This window comes from Furipterus horrens, unplaced genomic scaffold, assembly GCF_987537825.1.
Source record: "Furipterus horrens unplaced genomic scaffold, mFurHor1.1.pri manual_scaffold_7, whole genome shotgun sequence".
NCBI classification, from domain to species: domain Eukaryota; kingdom Metazoa; phylum Chordata; class Mammalia; order Chiroptera; family Furipteridae; genus Furipterus; species Furipterus horrens.
This window is the reverse complement of record NW_028327177.1, coordinates 18,516,919-18,541,296: the sequence shown is the minus strand read 5'-3', so window position 1 is coordinate 18,541,296 and position 24,378 is coordinate 18,516,919. Positions and strand designations below refer to the sequence as shown.

Genomic DNA, 24,378 nt, shown 5'->3' with positions numbered 1-24,378 from the left:
ATCACATTTTGAGTGTTTCTATCAGACTCCTAATAAGAATTTTGCATATAAAATAATTTTTGTTCTTTTAATTATTGATGAGAAAAAGATATTTTAAATTACAGGACCAAGTTGGATTGGAAAGCAAATCCTGCTCATTTACCAAAAATATGCCTTTCTTTTTTTGCAGTTGCAAAATGTATAAAAGTGAGTATAAGTCTTCAATTTATTTTGTTTTAATTTACTTTATATATATATATATATATATATTTTTTTTTACTTTATATTTTTAACCTAGATTCCAATTAAGAAGAGGAAAACTAAGGAGAACACCCACAAATTGCTATTTTGGGGGGCAGTGCTTTACAGACTGAATTAGAATCCTGGCAAGAAAGACCAGCTAATCGGGTGGAAAGGCACGTGAGCTGAGATGCATCTATCAGAGGGGACAGAGGTTTATTTTGCAGACGCCTTGAGAAGGAGTTCTGCCTAGTGTGGCCGCTCATGAATGGAACACCGGACAACAACCGCGTCAGAAGGATGTGTTTGGTGACTTGCTAATGAAGCAAAGGCCAGTGAAAGAGGCAGTTTCCAATAGCAACGGTCTTTTTAAACAGCACCTGCTCCACAAGTCAATTCATTCACCACCCGCTTGTTTTCAACAACAAAAAGAGGCTTTTGGTCTTTTCGAGCAAAACTGTAGAATAGCAGCTCTTTAGAGCTTTACCTTAAAATTCAGAGACATCAGTACTGACAACAGAGTGCTGTGGTTTATTGCAAGAAAATCCTTTCTGAAGTCACCAAAATCCCTAAGGACACAACATGTACATACACACACACAAACACACCCACAGACACACACCAATGAACTCCATGAAGACAGATATTTTGTCTCTGCTGTATTCTCAGAGTTCAGCACATCACAAGATATAAAGTTAATACTTGTTTAAAGAATGAATTAGTGTATAAATGAGTGTACTAAGGAATGATTAAATACCTCAGATTCACAAAAACACATTATTTTGAAGATCTGAATTTGTTTTATGGGAGTTTCCTTATTAACTTCTATAATTTAATTGATGCTCACCTGGCATCATTGATGATATATTGAAGTAGATAACCTCTACGCTAGAAATATGTGGTAATTTTAGTCTATGCCACTTCAATACTTAACTTCTTAAATGATCATTCTAAATATGCATATTTAAATGAAATAAGATCACACTACCCACCCTTCTATAACAGAATTTATTTTTGACTCCGTATCTAATGGATCTTTTACATGTAAATACACATACATCCATGTAACATTTTTAATTACATAATATCCTCTCATATGGATGTACATGTAACATAATTCATGAAACCAAACCCCTGCGGACTGATGTGTGAGTTATTCCATTGTTTTCCTACTAGAGATAAGGTAGCAATATACATGCTTTCTTGGGCATCTTATGCATTTGCTTTGCCAGGTGTCAAGCTCAAAATGAAATTCTACTATAGCAGAATGAAGTTCCAGAAAGGTGATCCAACCATTTCTCTGGTAGCGCTTTTGATGTTACATGATCTCTCAATTCAACTGTTGGTTTTATTTTTAGATCTCAGAGAGGTAAAATTTCTTATATTAACCTTGGCACTATTGGCATTTGTGACTAATTAATTTTTGATGGTTTGAGGCTGCTTGATACACTGAAAGCATTTAGCATTGACTTCTACCTGCTAGATACTATTAGCACACTGCACTCACCTGCACTGTGTGTGACAGCCAAAAATATCCCCAGATATTATCAGATGTCCCTGGGAAGCAAAATTGCCCATGTAAGAACCACTGCAGTTAGCCAAAGCTCTCTCCCCTGAGGACATTTAGTTGACTCATTAGCCTCTCTTCACCCAGTTGCATGCTGGGATAGCCCCATCTCCCTGACCTTTCTTCTACAGAAGCAAAACAACTAACGAACAAAAAACTTGAAGAATTCTCAGGTTGGTAACAAAGGTCCGGTGAGGACCATTTCTGTCCTGGTCCCTTGGAGCAAAAGGCCTAATATTTGTGTATGACTGGGTCTGATAAAGGATGCTGTTCCTGACCCAAACGACAGATCCAGGGCATTGAGCATGCTAGAAGAAGTTCTAGTAGATAAAAAAAAAAAAAAAAACAAGAAATAACTGGACATATTTCTTTTTAGACTTGAAAGCCAATCCTTACTCCACCTGACAAGCCCTGCCATGGTAAAAGTTGTATCTTTTTCCCAAAAACATTTTGAACACTGTGTGCTCCAGATACCAGAGGAGGCGCAGCCTGTGAGTGAGCAGAAAGTCAAGATCCCGTACTGCTTATACCCTGAGGGGGTTTTGTGCTGACAAAATTAAAAAATAATAACAAAATTATTTTTGAATGAGTTTTGACCTGTGCTTAGTTTTTAAATCTTTTCTTTCAGTATGAACATCACAGAAAAGAATTTAAATAAATTTTGTAATTACATTATTGTTATGAGCTTACTGGTATTATGGCAAATATCTTTCCTGTCCAGTTTGATTTAGTTCCATGACTATTTCTTAACATTTAAAATTCCTCTGATAAAATGTGCACGGTGTTTGCACGCATAGCTTTAATCTCAAGATACACCCATGAGAACATTTGGAAGAGGATTCACTCTCTAGCACTAGTGATAATTTTGGTACAGACCTGTTTGGAGTTGTAGAAAGATGGATGTAAAGAGAAGGGAAAATTTCCTGTTTGTGAGGCACAGTTTTAGAGAAAGTCCAATTAAATAGGAAATTTCCTAACTCACAGATAATCTGCAGCTGGTTAAATATTAGCAGGTAGAATTTATGTGAGGAAAATTTTACTCTTTTTACCAACATCTCTACTATGATTACATATGCATGGGGAGCTTAGGGGAATTACCATTGTTGTTAAATAATGTTTCTTCCAAAAGTGTTTGAAAAATTATTAAAATAGGCAAGGCAAATCACAGATGACATATTTACATATGTGATGGGACTGGGGTCTTCAAGGAACAGAAGAGCGTGTGTGCGCGTTTGCGTGATGATTGTGGTGAGCGTGTGCACGTTGTTGCTAGGTGTTCAAGCAAAAGAAAGGTGTATTTTCAAATCCTCCTGGTGGGGAATTTTCAAAGGACAGAAATGGTTGGAGCCCCAACACTACTTCACTGGCCTATGAAATATTAGAGACCAGAGACTTTACTTACCGAACTCTGTTCTCAGTTTCTGGCATAGTGTTCAAAGACAGTAAGTTTCGGGTAAATGATTTTTTTTATTAACTGAATCTATAAGTAGCCCAATTACATTATATCCCCACAGGTCTCTACTTCATTTTAACTGCATTTATAGATTAAAGGTATATTGCTATAAGTTAAAAAAAAATTGATTACTCCTCTGATTTTCACTATAGAGGGAAAACTGCTGATACTGCCTAAGGACCACCAGCCCAGGAAGAAATACTTGAAGTGACCCAAACTTTATTTTTTTAAGTGGAAAAAAAATCCAAATTAAATCGAATTATTTATATTTTACTTTCACCACACCATTGTAAGTTGTAATTTATTTAGCTGCATTTCAAGGACTTTATTAATTTCTTTAAGGGTCTCTATTAATTCTTTAACATTCAAATCACCCTATATTGAAACATCTATCATACCATCAATCTTGTTGATGGCTATTGATTTTAGAGACAATGAAAGGGAGTGAGGGAAAGATAAAAAGAAATATCTATGTGAGAGAGAAACATCCATTGGTCACTTCTTGTACATGTCCCAACCAGATCTAGGCATATGCCCTGACTGGGAATCAAATCTATGACCTTTTAGTTTATGGGACGATGCTCCAATCAAGTGAGCCACACTGGCCAGAGCAGTTTAGTCTATTTTAATTGCCATTGAAAGCTTACTCTCTGTTCTCTCTCTGATTATATTTTTGTGCTTCCTTTTGGTTTGGGTTGCTGCTCCTAGAAAGTGAGCACTTTTTTGTTGACCTATAAAGTCGACTGTTACACATTTTCAGTTTTTAGTTTAATAACAATTCATCATTTAAAAGCTGATCTTTGAAATACCTTACTCAACACTATTTCTCCTTGTAGAAATTACATAAGAAAGAGACTTTCTTTATATTTTTGATATGTTATTTATAATTAGTCTTTCTTGGGTTGAGTGATTTTCAACTTGACTTACAAGTCCTAAGGAAAAATAAAGATCATTCAATTAAAAAATTAATGTGATTTTCAATCCAAGAATAGAGATATGTTTATTTATCTTTACTAAAATTGGAAAATATGTTAAATACATTACCCATGATTAAATAAAACTGCCATTCATATTGTGAAAAACGGATGTGTTATTCAGATTTCTTTTACTCAGAATATACTCATTATTTGCCTTTCCATTAACTATATTTTTAAAATATACCATCTACTAGAAATTATATGCTATGTTACATATAAAATTATAAGCCCTTTCTGCAACTACTTTAAAATGGTGTGAGTAACAGGTTATATATACCGATAGTTAAACTAAAATTCATATGAGATATGAATTTTATCTACTGAGTCACTCTTATGTGTTATATGATGTGCTCCACTGTAGAATAGCAATGAGACAAACAGACCTGGTTATCCTGCGAAGTTCACAGGTTAGCCTGTAGGTATTTGCTAGAAGAGTCACATGGTACAGAGAGGGATCACTTTTAGCTAAAACAGATAGGAGAAAGTAATGCCCTGAAAAGGTTTTTGCCAAATATGAATCATTTGAGGTGATACTTAAATGGCACCAGTAGAAATTTTAAGGCTCAGATGAGTTGTTGTACTATGAAATAGTAAAGCCTATTTGTTAATTGTTAAAATCGTTCAGTCTTGCAAACTTGAGATGTTTTCAAAGTAAGTAGGGAGACTTCTTTCTTCAAGATGGAGAAATAGACAAGACTTTACTCTCCATTTGAAACCACCAAAAAAATAAAAATAAAATAAAAAGATACAATATTAAAACAAAACAAATAAAAACCACCACCACCAACAACAAAACAGGTTTCAAAATGCAGCAAAGCACAGTGGTCCTTGAGAGAGAGGAAGCGTATCAGATGAGTCCAAAACCAGCCACCTTCTAGAGCATTAGAGAGTTCCAGGCTGCAGCACCAGGAAGAGGACCCCATGCAGAGCCCAGCCGCCGCCCTGAATTGAAAAGATGCATCTGAGAGTCAGGAGAGAATGACGTGGGCAGTTTCTGAGACAGTACCAGAGACCACAGGAGCAGAAAGAGATTTGTGGAGATCTAGGGACAGAAGTCCTTGAGTGTTCAGCAGAACACCGCTCAGCCCGTGAGGGAATTGCCGAAGGTGAGTCAAAGAACTACCAAAAGATTGGATGGGACAGCCTCTGGTGCTGTCCGAGGGCCAGAGATATTACTTGCCACTGACTCTGTTCAGCAACTAGAGAATGTTTTCTTATTATATTACAGATTTGGCTACTATGTTCTATTCAGTGCTTACTTCACGCCTGTTAGCCATAGTCTGCCTCTGCTGTACACACAGCCTCTCCATAGCCCTGTCAACACACAATTGTGTAGGCAAGATACTACAACCAGTTTCCTCCAGAATCACAGATATGACATGACATGACTGATGGCATCCTCCTCTGAGCAGATTTATTTGAACCACTCATTCAGGATATACAAATACTCGAAAGAAAAGGAGGGAGGTGGATCATTAGCTCACACATAGCACAAGGCCTGGATTCTCACTTAAATTTCTGGGTGTTACTAGGTCAGCGAATAGCCTGCTCCCCTGTCAAAAGCAACGATTGGCCTTCTTAGCACCACACTTTAAAGAAGCCATGAACCTTTTAGGTCCTGGAAGCAACATGTTCTTCATTTCCAAGCCCATTTATATTGTGATTCACAAGCTGACCAATTTTTATTAAAGCCCCTACAGCAAAAGTATATGTAATCTGTCCAAACTGCAATGCGCAAGTCACCCCCTTTAGGCTCCCCAGAGTCTCTGTCACTGTGGAGGCTTAACAACTTCTCAGGACTCCTAGAGTCTCTGAACACATCCTAAATAGCCCTCCTTTTTAAGAATCCCATGATTTACAGGATGCCACTGAAGTCCTTTTAAATAAATATAAGCGATCATGATTTTCCAATAGATGTATTATTGTTGCTTAAATAAATTCCATTTTACTCCATACATAATCATTAACTGATATATAGGAATTTTAAGTGCATTTTAAGTGAATAATTTTATTATAATACAGACTCTCTAAGCTACCATAGTTTTTTTGAACATATCAAGAGGCAAAATCAGCTACCAGGACTACCTGTGACAGGAATGCAAGAAACCATTAGTAGTCAGTATACTTTTTTAAAAAAACAAGTCAGTTATTAATATGTGTTAGATTGGCAAAATAAAATTGCATTCTTTGTATTAACCTTGCTTATATCTGATAATTCATCTCTATTCTGAAAATACTGTTAAATTTCAATTAACAGCACTGATTTTCTGTGACCCCTCTTTGCCAACCGATTCTTAAAGTCACTAGTATAACCTCTACCCATAATGCCATCATTTAAAATCTAAAAGACAATAAAAATATTCAAAAGGTTGCATGGTTTTATTCATTATAAAGTACACATATACATGAACATACTCAAATACTTTTCCTATAACTAGTGATAATGATAAATAGTGAGAAGAGACGTACTTGTACAGTTAGGCGAACTTCCCGACCATGTCCCATTGGCTGTGCATTGCCTAACTGAAGGCCCAGACAGGATGTATCCCTCCACGCAGGAGTAAATTATCGAACTAGAAAATGTTGTGCCATCAATACGGAAAACTTTGCCATTGGCTGTTGTTCCTGGGTTACCACACTGCACAGCTATAAAAACATAGTGAGGAGTATATGTAAACATCATGTAATTAAAAAGCCCCTCATATAAAGTTAATGACTGCATTTTTATTTCAGATTATCCAAAGGAGCTATAAAATTCTCTAAAATAAGCATTAAATTATCTTTTACAAGTGACTGGAATTCAAAATGAATTTATATTGATTTTATTACTTTAGTTACTAGAATACTAATTGTATGACAGCTATTCTTTTTTAAAGTTTTTTGTTGGTAGCCACGGTACAGAATTTACAAAGTAAAGCAATTACTCAAGAGTATTGCTTTTGGTACCACAGAATCCTTCAAGGAACTGTTGTAAGAGTCTCTGCAATTAATGTAAAATGGAAAGGTATGTGACAATGAGATGCAACATGTATTAGAATTATACTTCTAAGAGGGCAGATATAAAATAAACAATTTAAACATATCAAGTATCCTTGCATATATTTATGTATGTAAGTGCATAAATTCTGAAATGGCTTTCATTAAGTTTTCAAGATATCATAAACAGGAGTCGCAAACACAATGCTTTATATGATTTATCACTCTCTATTTGCCATCCATACCATACTGATCTTTTAAAAATATCCTGAAAGCAAGCCCATGTGAAATGTCATACTAAATTTTGTTGTAAAGTAAGAATTTAAAGCTACACTTATGAATATAAAGGGTAATTATGGTTTCCCAAAATACAATACCATTTATATCACTTACTGCATCGTGAATATTTGATTTTGCCTGTCCTTTACAGTGGTGCTATCTGTTCCTGCATGTGTGTGTTAGGGGACACTTACACATTTTATACAACTATAATAAGACCAAACTGTAGGTAGTATTTTCAGGGGAATCTATGCTGTATTAAACATTTTTACCTCTGTTGTCCAGAGTAATTATCCTCTTCTATATTCATTAGTAAGTGTTTAAAATAACAATCTGGTTATATGTATTTATGTGTCATGATCCATAGTCTTGACACAATTCAAGAAGGATCTGAAAAGTATCATCCTTGCTTGGATTAGTCAAAGAACATGTATGTGTAACCCACAGACAAAGACAATAGTGTGGTGATGGCCAGAGGGAAGGGGTACCAGAGGCTGGGTTGAGGAGGACAAAAGAGGGGGAATGGGGACATCTGTAATAGTGTCAACAATGAAAATAAAGTTAAAAAATGATGAAAAGGTGATTTGCATTTTGAAATAGAGGAGGGGTTCAGTCGATTTTTTTTTCAACAATAAATATTAAGAACTTTATAGATAGGGACAACACACTTTCACTTCTCTCCTCTTGTCTCTAATTCCTTCACATCAACGCATACATTTTCTTACCCAGAGCACTATTTGAATTAAACACAAGTAAATTAACATAAAAAAAGAGGTAAGTGCATCCCCCACTGTGAGTGAGGGCTGAACGCTCTATGGACACAGTGAAGAGAAGCAGCAAATCCCTGGCCTCTGAAACGCTTTTCTGCATTTTTTATTCATTTTCTTGGTCCATTCATCTACTGGAATCTATTTTTCTAAATGATTTGTGTAAGCTCCATTTATGAGAAAAGTTTTAATTCTGTTACATTTTCTTCAACTGCTTGTTCTTTTTTCTCCGTCAAGTACCAACTAATAAAACAGAGGCAGCACCAAGTTGTATTTCAACTAAAAACAATTTTGCAGTTCAGCTGAACAAACACCCACCTAATGTCTGGCATCATTGTAGAGACTTTGCCTTTGCAAAGGCTGAGTAGTAAAGCAAATAGTTGAGTCGTATGGTTTTTTGCTCAAAAACGTTGTTCATCTATATTTTCCACCTATAATAGTAACTGAGTTGTAATGCTCTCTGAATTAAGGTTACTGAATTGGATTCTTTTAGAAAAGGATAACTATCTTTCCTAGAATATAGATCCTAATTTTAAACACAATAAAATATTTGAAATAGAATCAATCAAAAGGCTGTCAAAAATCTTTTGGGAATTATTTCCTACTTATAAAACCAGTACATTTGATACAATGTGAAATAACTTTCAAAAATACCTTTGCAAGTTTATTTTTCGCACTAAAATCATCTCAAAAAATAAAAACAATTTAAGTTATAAAGATAATTTTCCAGCAACACTTCATTTTTCTCGTCAATCTTCTAAATATTTAAATCTGTTAATTCTGAGTCAGTCAGAACAATGAAACATTTTACTCAAACATCCAAAATTTTAAAAATGCTAGTTACAAGTAATGTAATCTATAAATAAAAATATCATTTATATTTAGGCATCTTTCTATATGTTCCTATTTCTACAAACCTAAAAACTAAAAACTCATCTTGAGGTAATGTTGATATAAGAACAACCTATTTCTCCCCCCACCCCATACTGTCTACAACAGAGCACTGTGATAAAGAGGGAAAAAATAAACCTTTTTAACAAATACTTTGAACTTTTCCAATCCAGATATTTACTAAGTTGTGAACAATGTTTGATTATAAATGGTGCATGAGAGATATTTTTTATAATTAATACCTATCATATATAGAATGCTGTCAGTCAAACTGGAACACTGTTGCTTTTATTCCATGATTGGACACAAAAAAAGAACTGGTAGGAATAATTTCATTCTTACTAATAACCTGAACTTGGATACACATTAAATTCCAACAATTTCAATATATTAATTTCCATTTGAGCTTACCTTTGCATTCTGGCTGCCTTCCAGTCCAACTGCCATTGGCTAAGCATGTTCTTTCTTCTGAGCCATGAAGGATGTAACCAGCATCACAAGCAAAACGTACAGAACTTTGGGTTCTGAAGTTGCTTTCCTGTCTAGAACCATGACCGGGGGTACCTGGATCCCCACATGTACCAGTAGCATCACCTGCAATTCAGTGCAGTACAAGTTAATTTATTTTAATAAGCATTGACTATGTCCATAATTTAGTTCAAGATTCTTACAGGTACTTGTTTTGTACAGGTTGTTTTTAGCGTAAATTGATTGGGTAAAATCATAATTCATATTTCCCATCTGAATCCAGCCATAAGAAAAAGCCTAAATGAAAAAGGAAATAGTTGTAGTGTATGGTGGTATTTTTCTTATCAGTGATATTTGGATCTATTAAATAAGTTAAGGCCATTTTGTTAGTATTTCCAGAACTTGGTTAATAATCAAGTTATTAGAAAATTTATAAGTGACAGTACTATGGGCTTATATGGCAATGGGTTTGCAAAACTAAAATTTAAAAAACTGGATTTGGTAGTTTGCATATTTCCTTCTTTGAGTTTTCTAATTACTAAATTTTTTGTTGCTGTTAAGTTAGAACAGCAATGTGCCAAGAAATGTAAATGTTACAACACAGTATTTCCTGTACACTAAAATTTCACCCCCTAATTTTCTCTACCAGTGATCACTGGTCAAGATAAATGAACTGTATACTTTTCATATATGAAATATACAAATAAATTGTAAATAAAGATTAAAACCTCTGACTTAAGTTACTAATAAGATGTTGTTCATGACTAGGTGTTTACCTTTTGACTTTACTGTTAAGAATTTAATTAGTCCCTTTATTATTTTTTAAATATTTTATTTATTTATTTTGTTTCTTTTAGGGGAGAGCATGAACGCAGTCCCCCACAACCACAAATTATGCAGCTGAGTTTCCCACATTTGGGGGAATCCCAGGGGTCAGCACATCTGGAGTGCAATGCATAAGCCTCACCCCGAGAAAATCACCTTCATGATCATGGGATCTCCCCTGCCAGGTAAGTATCATTTCTTAAATATTGTAAATCAAAGTTGCCATAGTATTAGTACATATTAAGAAAGAGAGAAAGAAGAAAAGAGGGGAGGTGGGATACGTAAGTATTGAAAATGCTTTCTGTCTGTGTACACACCTTTTATGACATGCCCTGTGCATTTGGAATCCTTCTTTACACTTTCTCATTTTCTTGAGATGTAATATTAACGACCACACAAACTTTAAGATAAGTGTATAGCTTTTAAATATCTATGTACTATTTCTTTCTTTCTTTCTTTTTTTTGTATTTCAGTACCAGTTTCTGAATACATCAGAATGTATGTGTGTAAATTTATGTGACATTATGTATAATCAGTTATCTGACAGTTTTTAAGTCTATAGATTAAATTTGAAGTCCCAGATTCTAAAATAAGTAACCATTTGACAATTTTTACTCCTAAAGAAAAAACAATGTAAAACAATTCCTAATAAGTGTTCACCTTGTTCCCCACAGATATAAAATAACATAAAGATAATGGACAATATATGAACAAAAACACAGAAAAACAAGCACCTGTTTCTGATTAATGTATAAATCAAACAGAATAGTTAGTATCAGATAAGGAGATATCACAGATCTAAAATTAAATGACATTTTAAAGAAACGCATTAAACAGATCAAAAAAGACTTATCATATACTCACTCTGCAAAGAAATTATTAATTAAAATTGCCTTAATATTCACTTATTCTAAAATATACCGGGTGTTGCAAAAATGTATCCACACTTGAATAGTTGGTAACTTGATGAATTTTTTGTTTGTTTGTTTGTTTGTTTTAGATTTCACTGTTGAGAAATAATGGCTGAAACCAGATTAGGTTTTGAACAAAGAAAGTTTATTTTGAAGTGCTACGGGGAGCATGAAAATGCGGTAGAAGTGAAAAGACAATTTAGGAGACAATTTCTAATTGATCCGCCTACTAGACTTACTATCAGATGAATTAGAGATAAGTTTGAAACAGATGGAACTGTTCTGAATGTCCATAATCAACGTTCTGGAAAACCAAGAACACCAACGAACACTGCTGTGGAAGAAAGGGTGTTGGAAACGTATCATCAAAATTCAAGAACATCTGTTCTCATGAATTGAGATTACCAAAGGATAGTGTCTATCACATTCTGAAGTGCTTCCAGTGGAAAAGTTACACGCCAAGATTAGCACACGCTCTTAATGAAGATGATCCAGGTAGGAGGATGGAGTTTTGTGAGTGGTACTTAGCGAAATGGGAAGAAGATCAGCAGTTTCCAAGACATTTAGTTTGGAGTGATGAGGTCACATTCAAATTAAATGGTACAATTAAATGCCACAACTGTACATACTGTGCACCTGAAAGTCCGCACACTATGGAGGAACATCGTGTGAATTTACCAGGACTGACAGTGTGGTGCCGTTTATCCACATGTGGCTTACTTGGCCCTTTCTTTTTTACAGGTACTGTGACTGGTGCCACTTACTCGACTTTACTTCAGGAATCAGCCATGCCACGTATTCATGAAGATTTTCATGGTGAGAACTTTTATTTCCAACAAGACAGAGCACCTCCACATTACCATCGTGATGTAAGGCCTATCTTAATGAGAACCTGCCAAACAGATGGATCAGGCAAAGATCTCCTGTAGGTTGCCCTGCACTTTCACCAGACCTCATACCACTACAGTTTTGTCTTTGGGGATTTCTCAAGAATAACGTTTGCTAAAACACCTGAAACCACCGATGAATTACGAGTACCTGTTGAAAGAGAATGTGCCCAAATACCAAATGAAATGATTCTTGATGTTTGAGATTCCGTTGCTTCATGATGCCAGCAATGTCTAGACCAGAATGGTCATCAGTTTGAAAATAGGTGCTAAGTATAAGAAAGTACATTTATGTAGTTTATTGTGAATGTTGAAAGAGAACTGTATGCTAATAAATATAGACTTTATAATAATTAAAATGGTGGATACATTTTTTGTAACACCCTGTAGAGACTCAGAGGTTATATGTTGCCTATTAATAACAAAGAAAGTAAGAGAACATAAATATCTTCGATAAAACTTGGCTTAGTTTAATTTAAAACAATTAAGTCTTTATTTTAACATATGCTATTAAGCAATAATTATTTAGAAAGTTTAATAGACACAAATTCCAACAGAAAATCACTGAAATAACAATGCATTATGTGAAAAATTGTATTTGGTATCACCATCTTAACGAATGTAAGTGCTTTACAGAGTAGTATTCTAAAACCACTTAATTCTTAACATTAGCCATAACACAGTACAAAATATGTATCTGTAATTTACCATCTACAAGATTAGTATTATTTTATGCTCTGAATTTATATTACTTTAAGTAGTCCAATAAACGTATAATGTTACAGCTTCTATTAAATTTTCACAAAGCAAATATTTTATTTCTTTTGTGCAGATACTTCTACTAGTAATACTACTAATGTAATTTCCAACACACATAGTCTAGTTTTCTAACTGGTACCTGAACAATGAGGCTGTGATCCACTCCAGTGACCATTTAATTGGCAAGTCCTTGATGAATGGCCTAGGAGGACACGCTTTCCTGTGCAGGAATAGTGAACAGTGGACCCAAAGGTGTACTTCTCACCGGACAGGATGGCATTAGGAGGAACGCCAGGGTGTCCACAGTCAATCACTACAATACATAATTATTGAATATAAAATATTTTTATATCTCCTATCGAACAACCTGCACCGACTTCCTACAAAATAAATAAAAAATAAATTATCTGCCCAAATACATACAACCTCTAGAAATTAAACATCTATATGAAATCTGACTTTTTAAAAAATGAAGTGGAATTTTCAGTTGTAGGAGCAGTTCTATTATCCCACTTACTTTGAGTGTGAGTTTAACAGTGACACTGTAATTAAACCTCAATCACTGAGTATAGTCTGCATGTATAGGGTGGTAAGTGTGTGTTCATATGCATAGGCATATGTGCATGGGTTTGAAGCATACATATATGTGTCTAGACAAGGATGTGCAAGTTAAGACAAAGAGTATATGTGAATTGACTAAATAAGGGCATAGGATGCCAATGTAATTCAAAATGAGCCTGTACAGAAACTAAAAGGGAAAGACTTTGAGGGTGAAAGAAAAGGCATAAGGATGGATCTGTGACACATGGTCTAATGCATAGCTTAGAATAATTCTATTTGTCGTCGTCGTCGGCAGCCGTCCGTCTCGAGAGACGATGGTGTAGCTTCTTAAGAGTCTATCTGCACCGCCAAGAATGGCTGTGCAGTCCGACTCGGGAGTGACACGGTATCTGTCTCCTCCCGTGTTGAATCGACATCTTGCGATGACACTGGAGTGTCCTCTCCAGTGAAGCTGAAGCTACAGAGCCTGGGCAGGGTGATATGGAGGGTCTGCTGTTGCCCATGCAGCAGACCCCCCCTCTCTTCGCAGCTGAAGGGTCCAAGGGAAAGACGGAGTCAATACAGCTTGGCTTCAGGTGCGCCGCAGGAGTTGCCGGTGTTGACTACAACGTCAAACCGCCTTAGGGACTCCGGCTCCGGATTTTCTGTCGGGGTTTACTCCCTTAGCCTTTCCCCTGAAGAGGTATGCCGCAAGGCAGCGGAGGTTTTTTGGAGTCAGAGTTTTCCTTCTCTGATGTGCCCTGACTGGAAGATCGAACCAGCGACACTTAGCTCGCAGGCCGACGCTCAATCCACTGAGCCAAACCAGCCAGAATTCTATTTGTAGTCATTAATAAATAAGTTATGCTGTACAAAGAAAATAATCAGAGGTTTGTTAACCAAGACATTGCTGGGTATAGCAGAAGCAGATGTCAATACATTGTAGAGTTTTCTTGATAACCTAGAGGTAGCTCAGGAACTTACTGTGTGCCCCCTTTTAAAGGTAACTTGGAAAAATATTGAACACAGTAAGACTTTAAACTATTAAATAGCACACCCAGGACATAAACTTAATAAGTTCCTTGTGATCTTAGCACAATATCATGAGTGCTATACGAAATAAAGAAAAGAAAAAAAAAGTATATGAGAGCTACAAAAATCTGAAGTTCATGTTTGAATGTCCTAGAAAATATTTTTGCCTAAATGTTATAGGCTCATAAGGCCAAGTAACTACATTAATCAAACTATTAGACCAGCCAGTATACATAAGAAAGTGGAATGCATTTTGAGCAAGACATTGACAATTGACTTAATTATTTACATAGAATCTGGAATTTAATAGACATTGCATAAAATTATTAATTCAGTGCATGAGTGATGTTATCAAATTTTCAAAACATCTTACCACATGAATGTGAAGAAAGTGCCTCTAAATAAACACAATCATAACATAGTTTTAAATATAAAAATTAAGCATAACCAAAAATTTCTCGCACAATAATTTTTTTGACACACTACTCCTTCAATCTATAAAGTTGTCTTTCCTCTAATGTCCAAGGTTCTCCAACTCTTTGAGAAACATGGCAATATTTGAGACCTAACAAGTTACTGAATGCCTAGAATTCCTGTTCACTTACCTATTCCTTCCATAATTTTCATTTATTTCTATTTTCTCACTATACATACCAATTATATGCATATCTGCTATAATTTATCTAATTTATATTTTACAACTCCAACATAACATTTAACTAAATACACTTATTAAATGTTTACTGACTTGAAAGATGATATATATTAACACAAGTGCATTCATATGTATATGTATCTGAATATGATAAATATTTATGATCAATTAGTTTTAAGCAACACCTTTGTCTAAATCTTCAAGTACTCTGAAGCCCGAGTGACTGTTTACATTAAGACTAATGTTGTCTTAAATGAAATTTGAAATAGTAGTACAAAGTAAGATCAAAATAGTTGCCCTTATGGTATAGTAATATTGTATATGAAAGATGTCTGCTTTTTATATCTATCTACTCTACCAGAGTTCAAAGTCAAAGAATGATAGAGAGATATAAAGCACATTAATATTAATAAGAATGATACTTAGGCATTGAATTGGTAGAAGGTGGTTTCAAAACAATGAAACAATAAAATAAAAAAATAAGTTAAATAAATTAAGTTAAAATAAAAATTTAAAAAAATTCTTCTGATACATAGCTCTAGATATTTTATAAGACAATAAACATCCACATTGCTTACATGGCATTTTCTAAAGGAAGCATTCACATTATCTACTTACTGATACATTCTGGTAAAGGTTTGTCCCACTGTCCATTTGGTTGACATATCAAAACTGAAGATCCAAATAAAAAATATCCAGGATTGCAGTCATAGAACACAACAGTACCATAGGTGAAATTCCCATGTTCTATTTTACTTTCTCTTTTGGAATTGGCTGGAATTCCAGGATCAGAACAATTCACCACTAAACAAATGACAAATTTTAAAAGGTATGTTTGAAAGAACATACATATACATATGTAGATTTCTACAAGAAATTTAGAAACTTAGTTTCAAAGGTAAATTTAATCAAGCAAATTAAAAATTCTAGAAGTAAAATTAATACATTGATTATCTAAGATAATGAAATAAAATCTGTGTGGTTAAAATACAGAAAAAAAAACCACATTTTTTGCAAAACCTTTTTGAACAATAGCAAATCCATAAGCATTATGCCGAGTACAGATTTTTGAAACTGACTCATTTTAAATTATAGTTAAACCATCAAAAATGTAAAGTCTATGATGATTTGGTTGCATTTTATCAGATAATATAAAGTATACCATACTTCTTTGCAAAATGGAAAAACACCAAAAAATTATCTTTAATCTGTTTCTATACAGAAAACAACAACAAACTCCCAATGTAGGCATCATAGTAATTTAGGCCTCAAACATGTTTTTCAAAAAAATGTAAAGGAAATAAATGCCAAAGTTAAGTTTCATTAATTATGGAGCAAACGATCTTAATGACTTTTAAAAAACCCTCACCCGAGGGCTTTTCTTCATTGCTTTTTAGAGAGAGGAAGAAGATGGGAGAGAGGGAAGGAAAGAGAAAAACATCAATACAAGCGAGAAGCATCGATTGGTTGCATCCCATACGTGCCTGGACCTGGGATCAAACTCGCAACCTAGGAATGTGATCTGACTGAGAATTGAACCCACAACCTTGCAGTTATGGGATGACGCGCCAACCAACTGAGCCAGGGCACAATCTTAATGACTTTTTATATGCACACATAAAATGGGTACAAGATAATAAATTTAAGCAGTTAATACAAAGTGTGCCAGTTTTAACTTTAAAAAAAATTAGTTAAAAAATAATAAAAATGGTTGAGCAAAAAGGAAAAAGGACTCATGGTCATGGACAGCAGTGTGGTGATTGCTGGGTGGAGGCGGGTCTAAGAGGATGAAATGGTAATGGGAAAATATATAATAAAGACTAAATTTTTAAAAAAGCATTGTTAATGAGATGACGTCAACATTAAATCTTTTTGTTTTATTAGATGAAGACTTTCCACCCTTCTGCTTAAGCTGTTTCAAATGTCATCATCTGTGTTTACATGGGCACATTATTCCCACGCTCTAAGCTGGAACAGAATCAGACTTTTACCTTTGCACACTGGGGGAGGATGGCTCCATTGTCGGTTGGCCTGGCACTGCGCCTTGGTTGGCCCTTGCATAAGATACCCAATATTGCAAGAGAATGTTACCACATCATTAAAGTTGAATCCATTCCCGCTTGTTCTTCCATAAATTGGACTCCCGGGGTGACCACAGCTGACAGCTAATAGCAATAGGTGGGGGCAGGAGAAGCACAAAACAATCTTTGGTTATCAATAATCACATGTCAGTCACCTCTAACCATTTCAAACAGTGTAGAAAGAACAGCACCTTTACGTGAAAAGATATCTAAAGTACTCTTGTTAATGCAAAGGAATGATTTAGAATGCCAAAAAATTCTAATTTAATAGAAATACTGTCTTAATAAGTAGACAGTTGTTTACAGTTGTGATAATTTTACGCAAGTGGGCACAGATGCTTACAGTTTCATGGTACCTATTTATTCTCTATTTTTTTAGAGAAGAATACTGAATTTTAAAAATCTGGGAATGACTGAATTGTATGTTATTAGTTTAGTAGCATAAAGAAATTAAACTCAACCAATTTTTCTTTTCCAGTTGAGATTTGGAAGATACTTGAAAACAGGTTTTTTTTGTATTTAACTTTGAAATTATTTACTTAATATGTATACAATCAATTTTTATAAATAATGACTGCTAAGCAAACATGTGTATGAAGAATAATTTAATGTGACTATACAATGTGAACTATAAAAAATAATGCTCTATTAGAATTCTTCCTGGTTTATTTTCTTCACAATTGATATTTGATAACTTAGTATAATTTTGTTTGTAAATAATGGTATCAATTAGAAGAATATTTAAATCCTTTTAGTGTTACAGTTCTAGTTCAGATCTTATATAGTTCTGGCTCTTCCCAAACACTCTGTTACCACGATATGTTTCACTGCATCATTTCACTCTATTAATCAGAGCAACTCTTGTAATAGTTCTTCATAATTGGGCACAATGAAAAACCAGAGTCACTTTCAATACTTTTGAAATGACCCAAGAGCAATTATTCTTCAGCTATATCGTTAATGTCAACCTACTCATTTGGAAATGTAATTGCATCATATTCTTGTTAAAATCATCAATAAAGAAACCAGTTTTACCCCAAGGGCCAATTTTCATTTATAGTCTCAATTATTCAACAAAAAATGCAGTAGTATTACTTGGCTATGCTTGAATAGAAATGAAAGGGAAAAAAATCTAGGAAAGGCCCAAGCATAACATTGCTGTCTTTGTCATCAGACATTCGGTGTGCATGTGTGTGTTGTGTGTGCATGAACAGCCATGTGCACATGTGCTTGCACACATACCCTTTAGTACAGTAAGTTTAATTGTTATCTCTGTGCTGTATTATCCTATTAAATCTCAACACACAAGTGTATTTTCCATGAAACTAGAATTTAAATAAATTTCTGTTGATTGAATAAAAATTGACAAGGATGTAATCTATTCATATGGATATAATTAGTTACAGAATAAATTAAATATTTTTATGAATCCACACTAAAAGACCTGTGCATTATTTATCTGAAGCCTCCAAAATCTCTACTGTATGATATAATGTTATAATTACAACATATTTGCAGCTCTTATTCTCATTTTGTAAGATCAGTTTTAATGTAAATGTCAGTAATTTGGAATATGAATAATTAGGAGGAAATAAAAAGAAACACATTGATAATTGACTTCAAGTCCAAAAAGGGTAGATTATGATGTGAAACACTGTGTACCACTAGGGAGTCAATGGGGTAAGAAAAGTAACAGAATTGTCAGTATTCAACTATTTTCTGATTTTTAGTAGTATAACAGTCATAATAAATGAAGAGTGGGAAATCTATATCATACATACAGCAACCACAAAGCATAGCAGGTATATTTAAAGAATAATCCTAAAAAATTATTTTAAAATCTATTTTATTCTTAAGTATGAATTCATAACTAAATTAAATTAACATCAGATAGATATAATATTTGTTGAACTAGTGAGTTATATTTTAAAAAATTCAAAATTATATATGGTTATATAATTTCCTGTGAATTTAAAAATAGCAGGAAGAGTGCTTAAAAACATACTTTTAAATAAATTTTAAATATTTTATCATTAATTATGATACAATATTATAATTTCATTATCTGTGTATATTTAATCTTTTTAAAGTATATTTTATTGATGATGTTGTTGCAGTAGTTTCAACTTTTTCCTCTTTGCTCCCCTCTGCCCAGTACCCCACTTCCCTCCAGCAATCCCACCCCCCCTTAGTTCATGTCCATGGGTCGTGCATATACGTTCTTTGCCTTCAACTTTTCCTATATTATTCTTAACATTCCCCTGTCTATTTGTACCAAACAATTATGTTTCTTAGTCCCTGAACCATTTCCCCATTTCTCCCTCTTCCCCCTCCAAGCTGATAATCCTCCAAATGATCCCCATACCTATGATTCTGTTCCTATTCTGGTTTGCTTAGATTTTGTTTTTATTTTTTAGATTCAGTTGTTGATAGTTGTGAGTTTGTTGTCATTTTAGTGTTCACCGTTTTGATCTTCTTTTTCTTAAGTAAGTCCCTTTGACATTCCATCTAATAAAAGCTTGGTGATGATGAACTCCTTTAGCTTCACCTTGTCTGGAAAGCACTTCATCTGCTCTTCCTTTCTAAATGATAGCTTTGCTGGATAGAGTAATCTTCATTGTAGGTTTTTTTTCATCACATTGAATACTGCTTGCCAGTCCCTTCCTGCCTGCGAAGTGTCCTCTGAGAAATCAGCTGATAGTCCTATAGGCACCCCCTGTAGGCAACTCTTCACCTCTCTCTTGCTGGCCCCAGGACTCTGTCTTTATATTTCACCTTCGATATCTCAGTCATGATGCATCCTGGTGTGGTCCTTTCTGGATCCAGCTCGCCCAGGACCTTACGTGCTTCCCAGACTTGTATGTCTATTTCCTTCGCAAAATTTGGAAAGTTTCCCTCATTTTTTCAATTCTTGCTTTCTCATTCTGCACTGGTTGACTGTTTATTTCTTCCTTATGTTCCAAATCATTGACTTGAACCCCGGTTTCCTGCCCTTCACCATTGGTTTTGTGTGGATTTTCCTTCATTTCACTTAGCATAGCACTTCTTCCCTTATGCGTTTGCCATACTCAAGCATATCTGTCAAGCCTGTGAGCATCTTTATCACCAGTGTTTGGAACTCTGCATCTGTTAGGTTGTCTATCTGCTCATCTGCTAGGTTGGCCATCTCCTCATCACTTAGTTCTCCCACTGGATCCTTGATCCGTTTCCCCTTTTGAGCCATACTTCTCTGTCTTCTCATTCTGACAGGCTTGCCTCCATGTCCCAGATAGAGCTGTGGCTCCTGTTAAGTTGTAAGGGGCGGAGCCTTAGGGATTCGTCAGTACAGGGTGACCTATTTCACCATGTTGTGGCACTGTATGTTGGGGAGGGGTCTGAGAGGGAACAATGTCGCCTGCAAAGCACTTACTCCTTTTTCTGGCACCTCTCCCACTTCTGCACCAGACTGGTGCCCCTCTAGCTGCTTCCCTGGCCCTCGTTCCCAGAGTGGGTGGGTCTGTGGACACTCAAGGACCATGGGGGCTCTTTAAACAAGTGGACTCTGCTGAGAAACCTGCAGTTTCTGCCTTCACCCCAACCCCCACTGATCTGCACAGTCAGGAGCAACGAGCCTTGATTTTCCCCGGTGCTGGGATCTTGGGCTGCGAGGTTCTGTGAGGAGCTGGGAACGCTCCCCAGATGTCCCTCCTGACTTTTTAAAATGCATGACTGCACTTTCTTCCGGCCCGCCAATGCTGTAGCCACTGCCGCCACCACCACACCATGTCCTCTCTGCCCCGGCTCCGCCCCTCCTACCTGTCTGGATGAGTATTTCTTCTTTATATCTTTGTTTGCTGGACTTCTATATAGTTTGATTTTCTGGAACTTCTGGTTGTTTCTAGTTTTGAGGTAGTTGTATCCCTTCTTAGTTGTGGAGGGAGATGCAGCTTGTCTGTCTACACCTCCATCTTGTCCGGAAGTCTGTAATCTTGATGTATTTACGTATACTATAGGTTTTGAAGCACAAAGTGGCCATAATGATAAACACTTTAAACCATCTGCTTTATTTATAAGGTAATCAAGTGCCAAAAGAGATTAAATGGCTTTCATTAGCTCATATAATTAGCAGTGGAACTGAAATGAGAACAATGGTTCTCCGTATCATGTGAGATTATACTCCATGAGGATCTGATTTTTATATGAAAGTTATAGTACCATAATTATTAGTAAAAAATGTATCCAAAGTATTTTCTGCTATATATAGTTTCACAGTATTAAATCATAATATTGATGCTAGTACTACATAATGGTCTCAAGCAATTAAAATCCTAACTAAAATTTGTCAAGAATGTGCCCTGATAAAAAATATATTATATATATGTGTGTATATTAAATACTAGAATAGTTCAATTTATTTTTTTGTCTTTATAATAAAACATAAATAATAGAGATTTTCTTGCATTTTCACAGTAGATGGCTTTAGATACCTCTGAACACACCCAACTTTAAAGGCTAGGACATAGCATCCAAAAAATGAATTGTGAGAATTTAGTTTATTTTTTGTCCATACACACACACACACACACGTATGTATATGTATATATTTACATATATGTGTGTGCATACTTATATATCTTACCTAAGAAAAGAATTACTGCTAATTGCATGAGAGCAGAGGTTACTAATGACTTCTGCAGTGCTTACTTACGCACACAGGATGGAAGCTGCCCAGACCAGTTGTGATCCTGTTGACATATTCTCACTGAAGAGCCAATCAGTCGAAAACCAGGATTACACTGATAAACAACTGTATCTCTGTAGCCATAATTCTCTCCAATGACTTGACCATTTACAATGAGTTCTGGAATTCCACAGTGACCCGCTGAAATGGGTAAAAAAGTAATTTTTTCAATACTCTGATCTACATTGTATTTGTGTATCTATATACATAAGCAATATTACTAAACTGTTCAGGTTTACTTAGAAGCATGCCACAAATAATGCAAATATGATGCTACGACATAAGATACTGAGCAAAATGCCAAGTATTAGGGAATCAAAAAAAGAGACACTTCTAGTAACACTGGGGTCTAGTAGAAATTAGAACTTCAGTCTGTATAAAAATTTTAAATGTAACATCAAACTTTGAGAAATACAGATAAAGAAGTGCTTATTGAAGAAATTTACAGCATTAAGTGCTTTATTAGAAAGGGGGATAAATAATCAAAGACCTAAGATTCCACTTTAAGAAGAGGGGAGAAAAGGAGCAAAATAAAATAGAGAAGAAAATAAAGCCAAAGTAAGTAAATGAAAGGCTATATTAAAGCCAATTAAAGAAATCAAGAAAAATAGAAACCAGAAAGACTAACAGAAAACATCATCTAAACTAAAAATTCTTTCTTTAAAAATAGCAACAAAGTTGTAAAACTAGCTAATCCTATCAACACAAAATAAGAGAGGACAAAATTACCAATAATAGGAATGTATGAAGTGATATCAGTATGCACATATAGAAAATAAAATCATAACAAATATAAAGAATAGCTTTATGCCAATACATTTAATAGTTCAGAAGAAGATAAATTTTTTGACAATTATGTCATAGCAAAATGAACACAAAATAAAGTAGAAATTTTAAATAATCCTTTATCTATTTAAAGTATATATATTCTTAAAACCCTTCCCCTCTAAAAAAAAAAAAAAAAAAAAAAAAAAGTCTGGCTCAGCTGTCACTGGTAAATTCAATGAAACATTTAAGTTAAAAGAAAAAAAAATCTTACATACATTCTTTAAGAAAGAATAACTTTCTAACTTGTTTTATGAGGTAATCATAGTCACAATAGTAATCCTGAAAAAGACATATGAAAGAAGCAATGTCCTTTATAATATAAACTCTAAATTCCTTAAGAAATTTTTAGATAATCAGTCTAGAAACATATGTAAATAACAATACATGATATCTTGGGTGTATCCAGAAATCAAGTTGTTTTTAAATAGAAAATTAACTACTGTAATTTACCATATTGACAGAGTAAGGAAGGAAATAATACATATATAATTATTTCAATAAAGGAATAAAAAGCATTTGGTAAAACTTAATGCCCATACATGATGAAAACAAATTAGGTATATAAGAAAAATTTTCAACTTGATAAAGACATCTGCGATATTATGACTGGTAACAGAAATATATATTTAGTATTGGTTTCCTTTTCTTCCTTTAACAGAGCTCCTAAAACCCTTGGAATTATCGGAACATTGAGAGCAGGAAAGGTATTTCTTGTTATGTTAATTAGGTGACTTTCAAACCTCACTTAATGGTGGGGGCAGGTTACCAGCAGAGTCAACTATGTGTTTAGAGGATTTAAAATTTCAGTTCCACCCTCTGGGCCTCCAGGGAGGGGAGAGGAGCTAGAGGTTGAATTAATCAACAATGGCCAGTAATTTAATCAATAATGCCTTTGTAATGAAGTCTCCATAAAAAACCTAAAAAGACAAGGTTCAGAGAGATTCTTTCCCAGCTTGTGAACTCTGGGGATTCAGATGGAGGGTTGAGTTCAGAGAGCATGGAAGCTTTGAGCTCTTCCCATATAACACGCTCTGTGGATCTCTTCCAGCTTCTTGTTCCTGAGTTACAGCCTTTGGTAACAGTAATTGAAAACAAAACACGTAATGTACTAATCAAGTAGTAATTATAGAACAGGTTGTACTAACAGACTCATAGAGAAATCAAGTATTAAAAGCTCCCTATGAGTAATTTGTAGATGTCAGCAGTTGCAGTTCCTGCCTGAGGAACCGATGCGCTGACTAGGAGAACTGACAGATGTCAGCAATTCGTAGCAGAACTAGCAGAAACACTGCCTGAAGGTGCTGCTCCTGAACACAGGCAGCAAAACTGGAGTTACAGCAGTGGAATGACCAGAAGACACCTGCAGGAGATGACACTGAGGCCACCCTAGAGCAGAGGAGAGAAAGTGCACGTGGCCGGAAATGATTCAGCTCCTCTCTACCCAGGGTTCCCCTATTAATGCAGCCAGGACGCCTGAGCTGCTAAGATGGTTTTGGAGGCATGAGCCTGCCATGTTCTCAGGTTGTCAACTCTCGAATAAATC

The 24,378-nt window shown here is 35.0% G+C and overlaps 1 protein-coding gene and 1 non-coding gene across 4 annotated transcripts in view; both read right to left on the bottom strand.

Annotated features, from left to right (window-relative positions):
* Positions 1-24,378, bottom strand: part of CSMD3 (CUB and Sushi multiple domains 3) — a 908,638-nt gene that overhangs the window by 37,255 nt on the left and 847,005 nt on the right. For all 3 annotated transcript variants that reach the window (XM_090283433.1, XM_090283434.1, XM_090283435.1), the window contains 6 exons: positions 21,975-22,148; positions 17,198-17,371; positions 15,825-16,010; positions 13,119-13,292; positions 9,541-9,723; positions 6,686-6,862 (listed from right to left, as the gene is read on the bottom strand). In XM_090283433.1, the coding sequence (XP_090139559.1) occupies positions 6,686-6,862; positions 9,541-9,723; positions 13,119-13,292; positions 15,825-16,010; positions 17,198-17,371; positions 21,975-22,148 (1,068 nt within the window). The remainder of the gene's footprint in view (positions 1-6,685; positions 6,863-9,540; positions 9,724-13,118; positions 13,293-15,824; positions 16,011-17,197; positions 17,372-21,974; positions 22,149-24,378) is intronic.
* Positions 10,452-10,615, bottom strand: LOC150004084 (U1 spliceosomal RNA). The gene has a single exon (XR_016512510.1). It is a non-coding gene; the product is annotated as a U1 spliceosomal RNA (small nuclear RNA).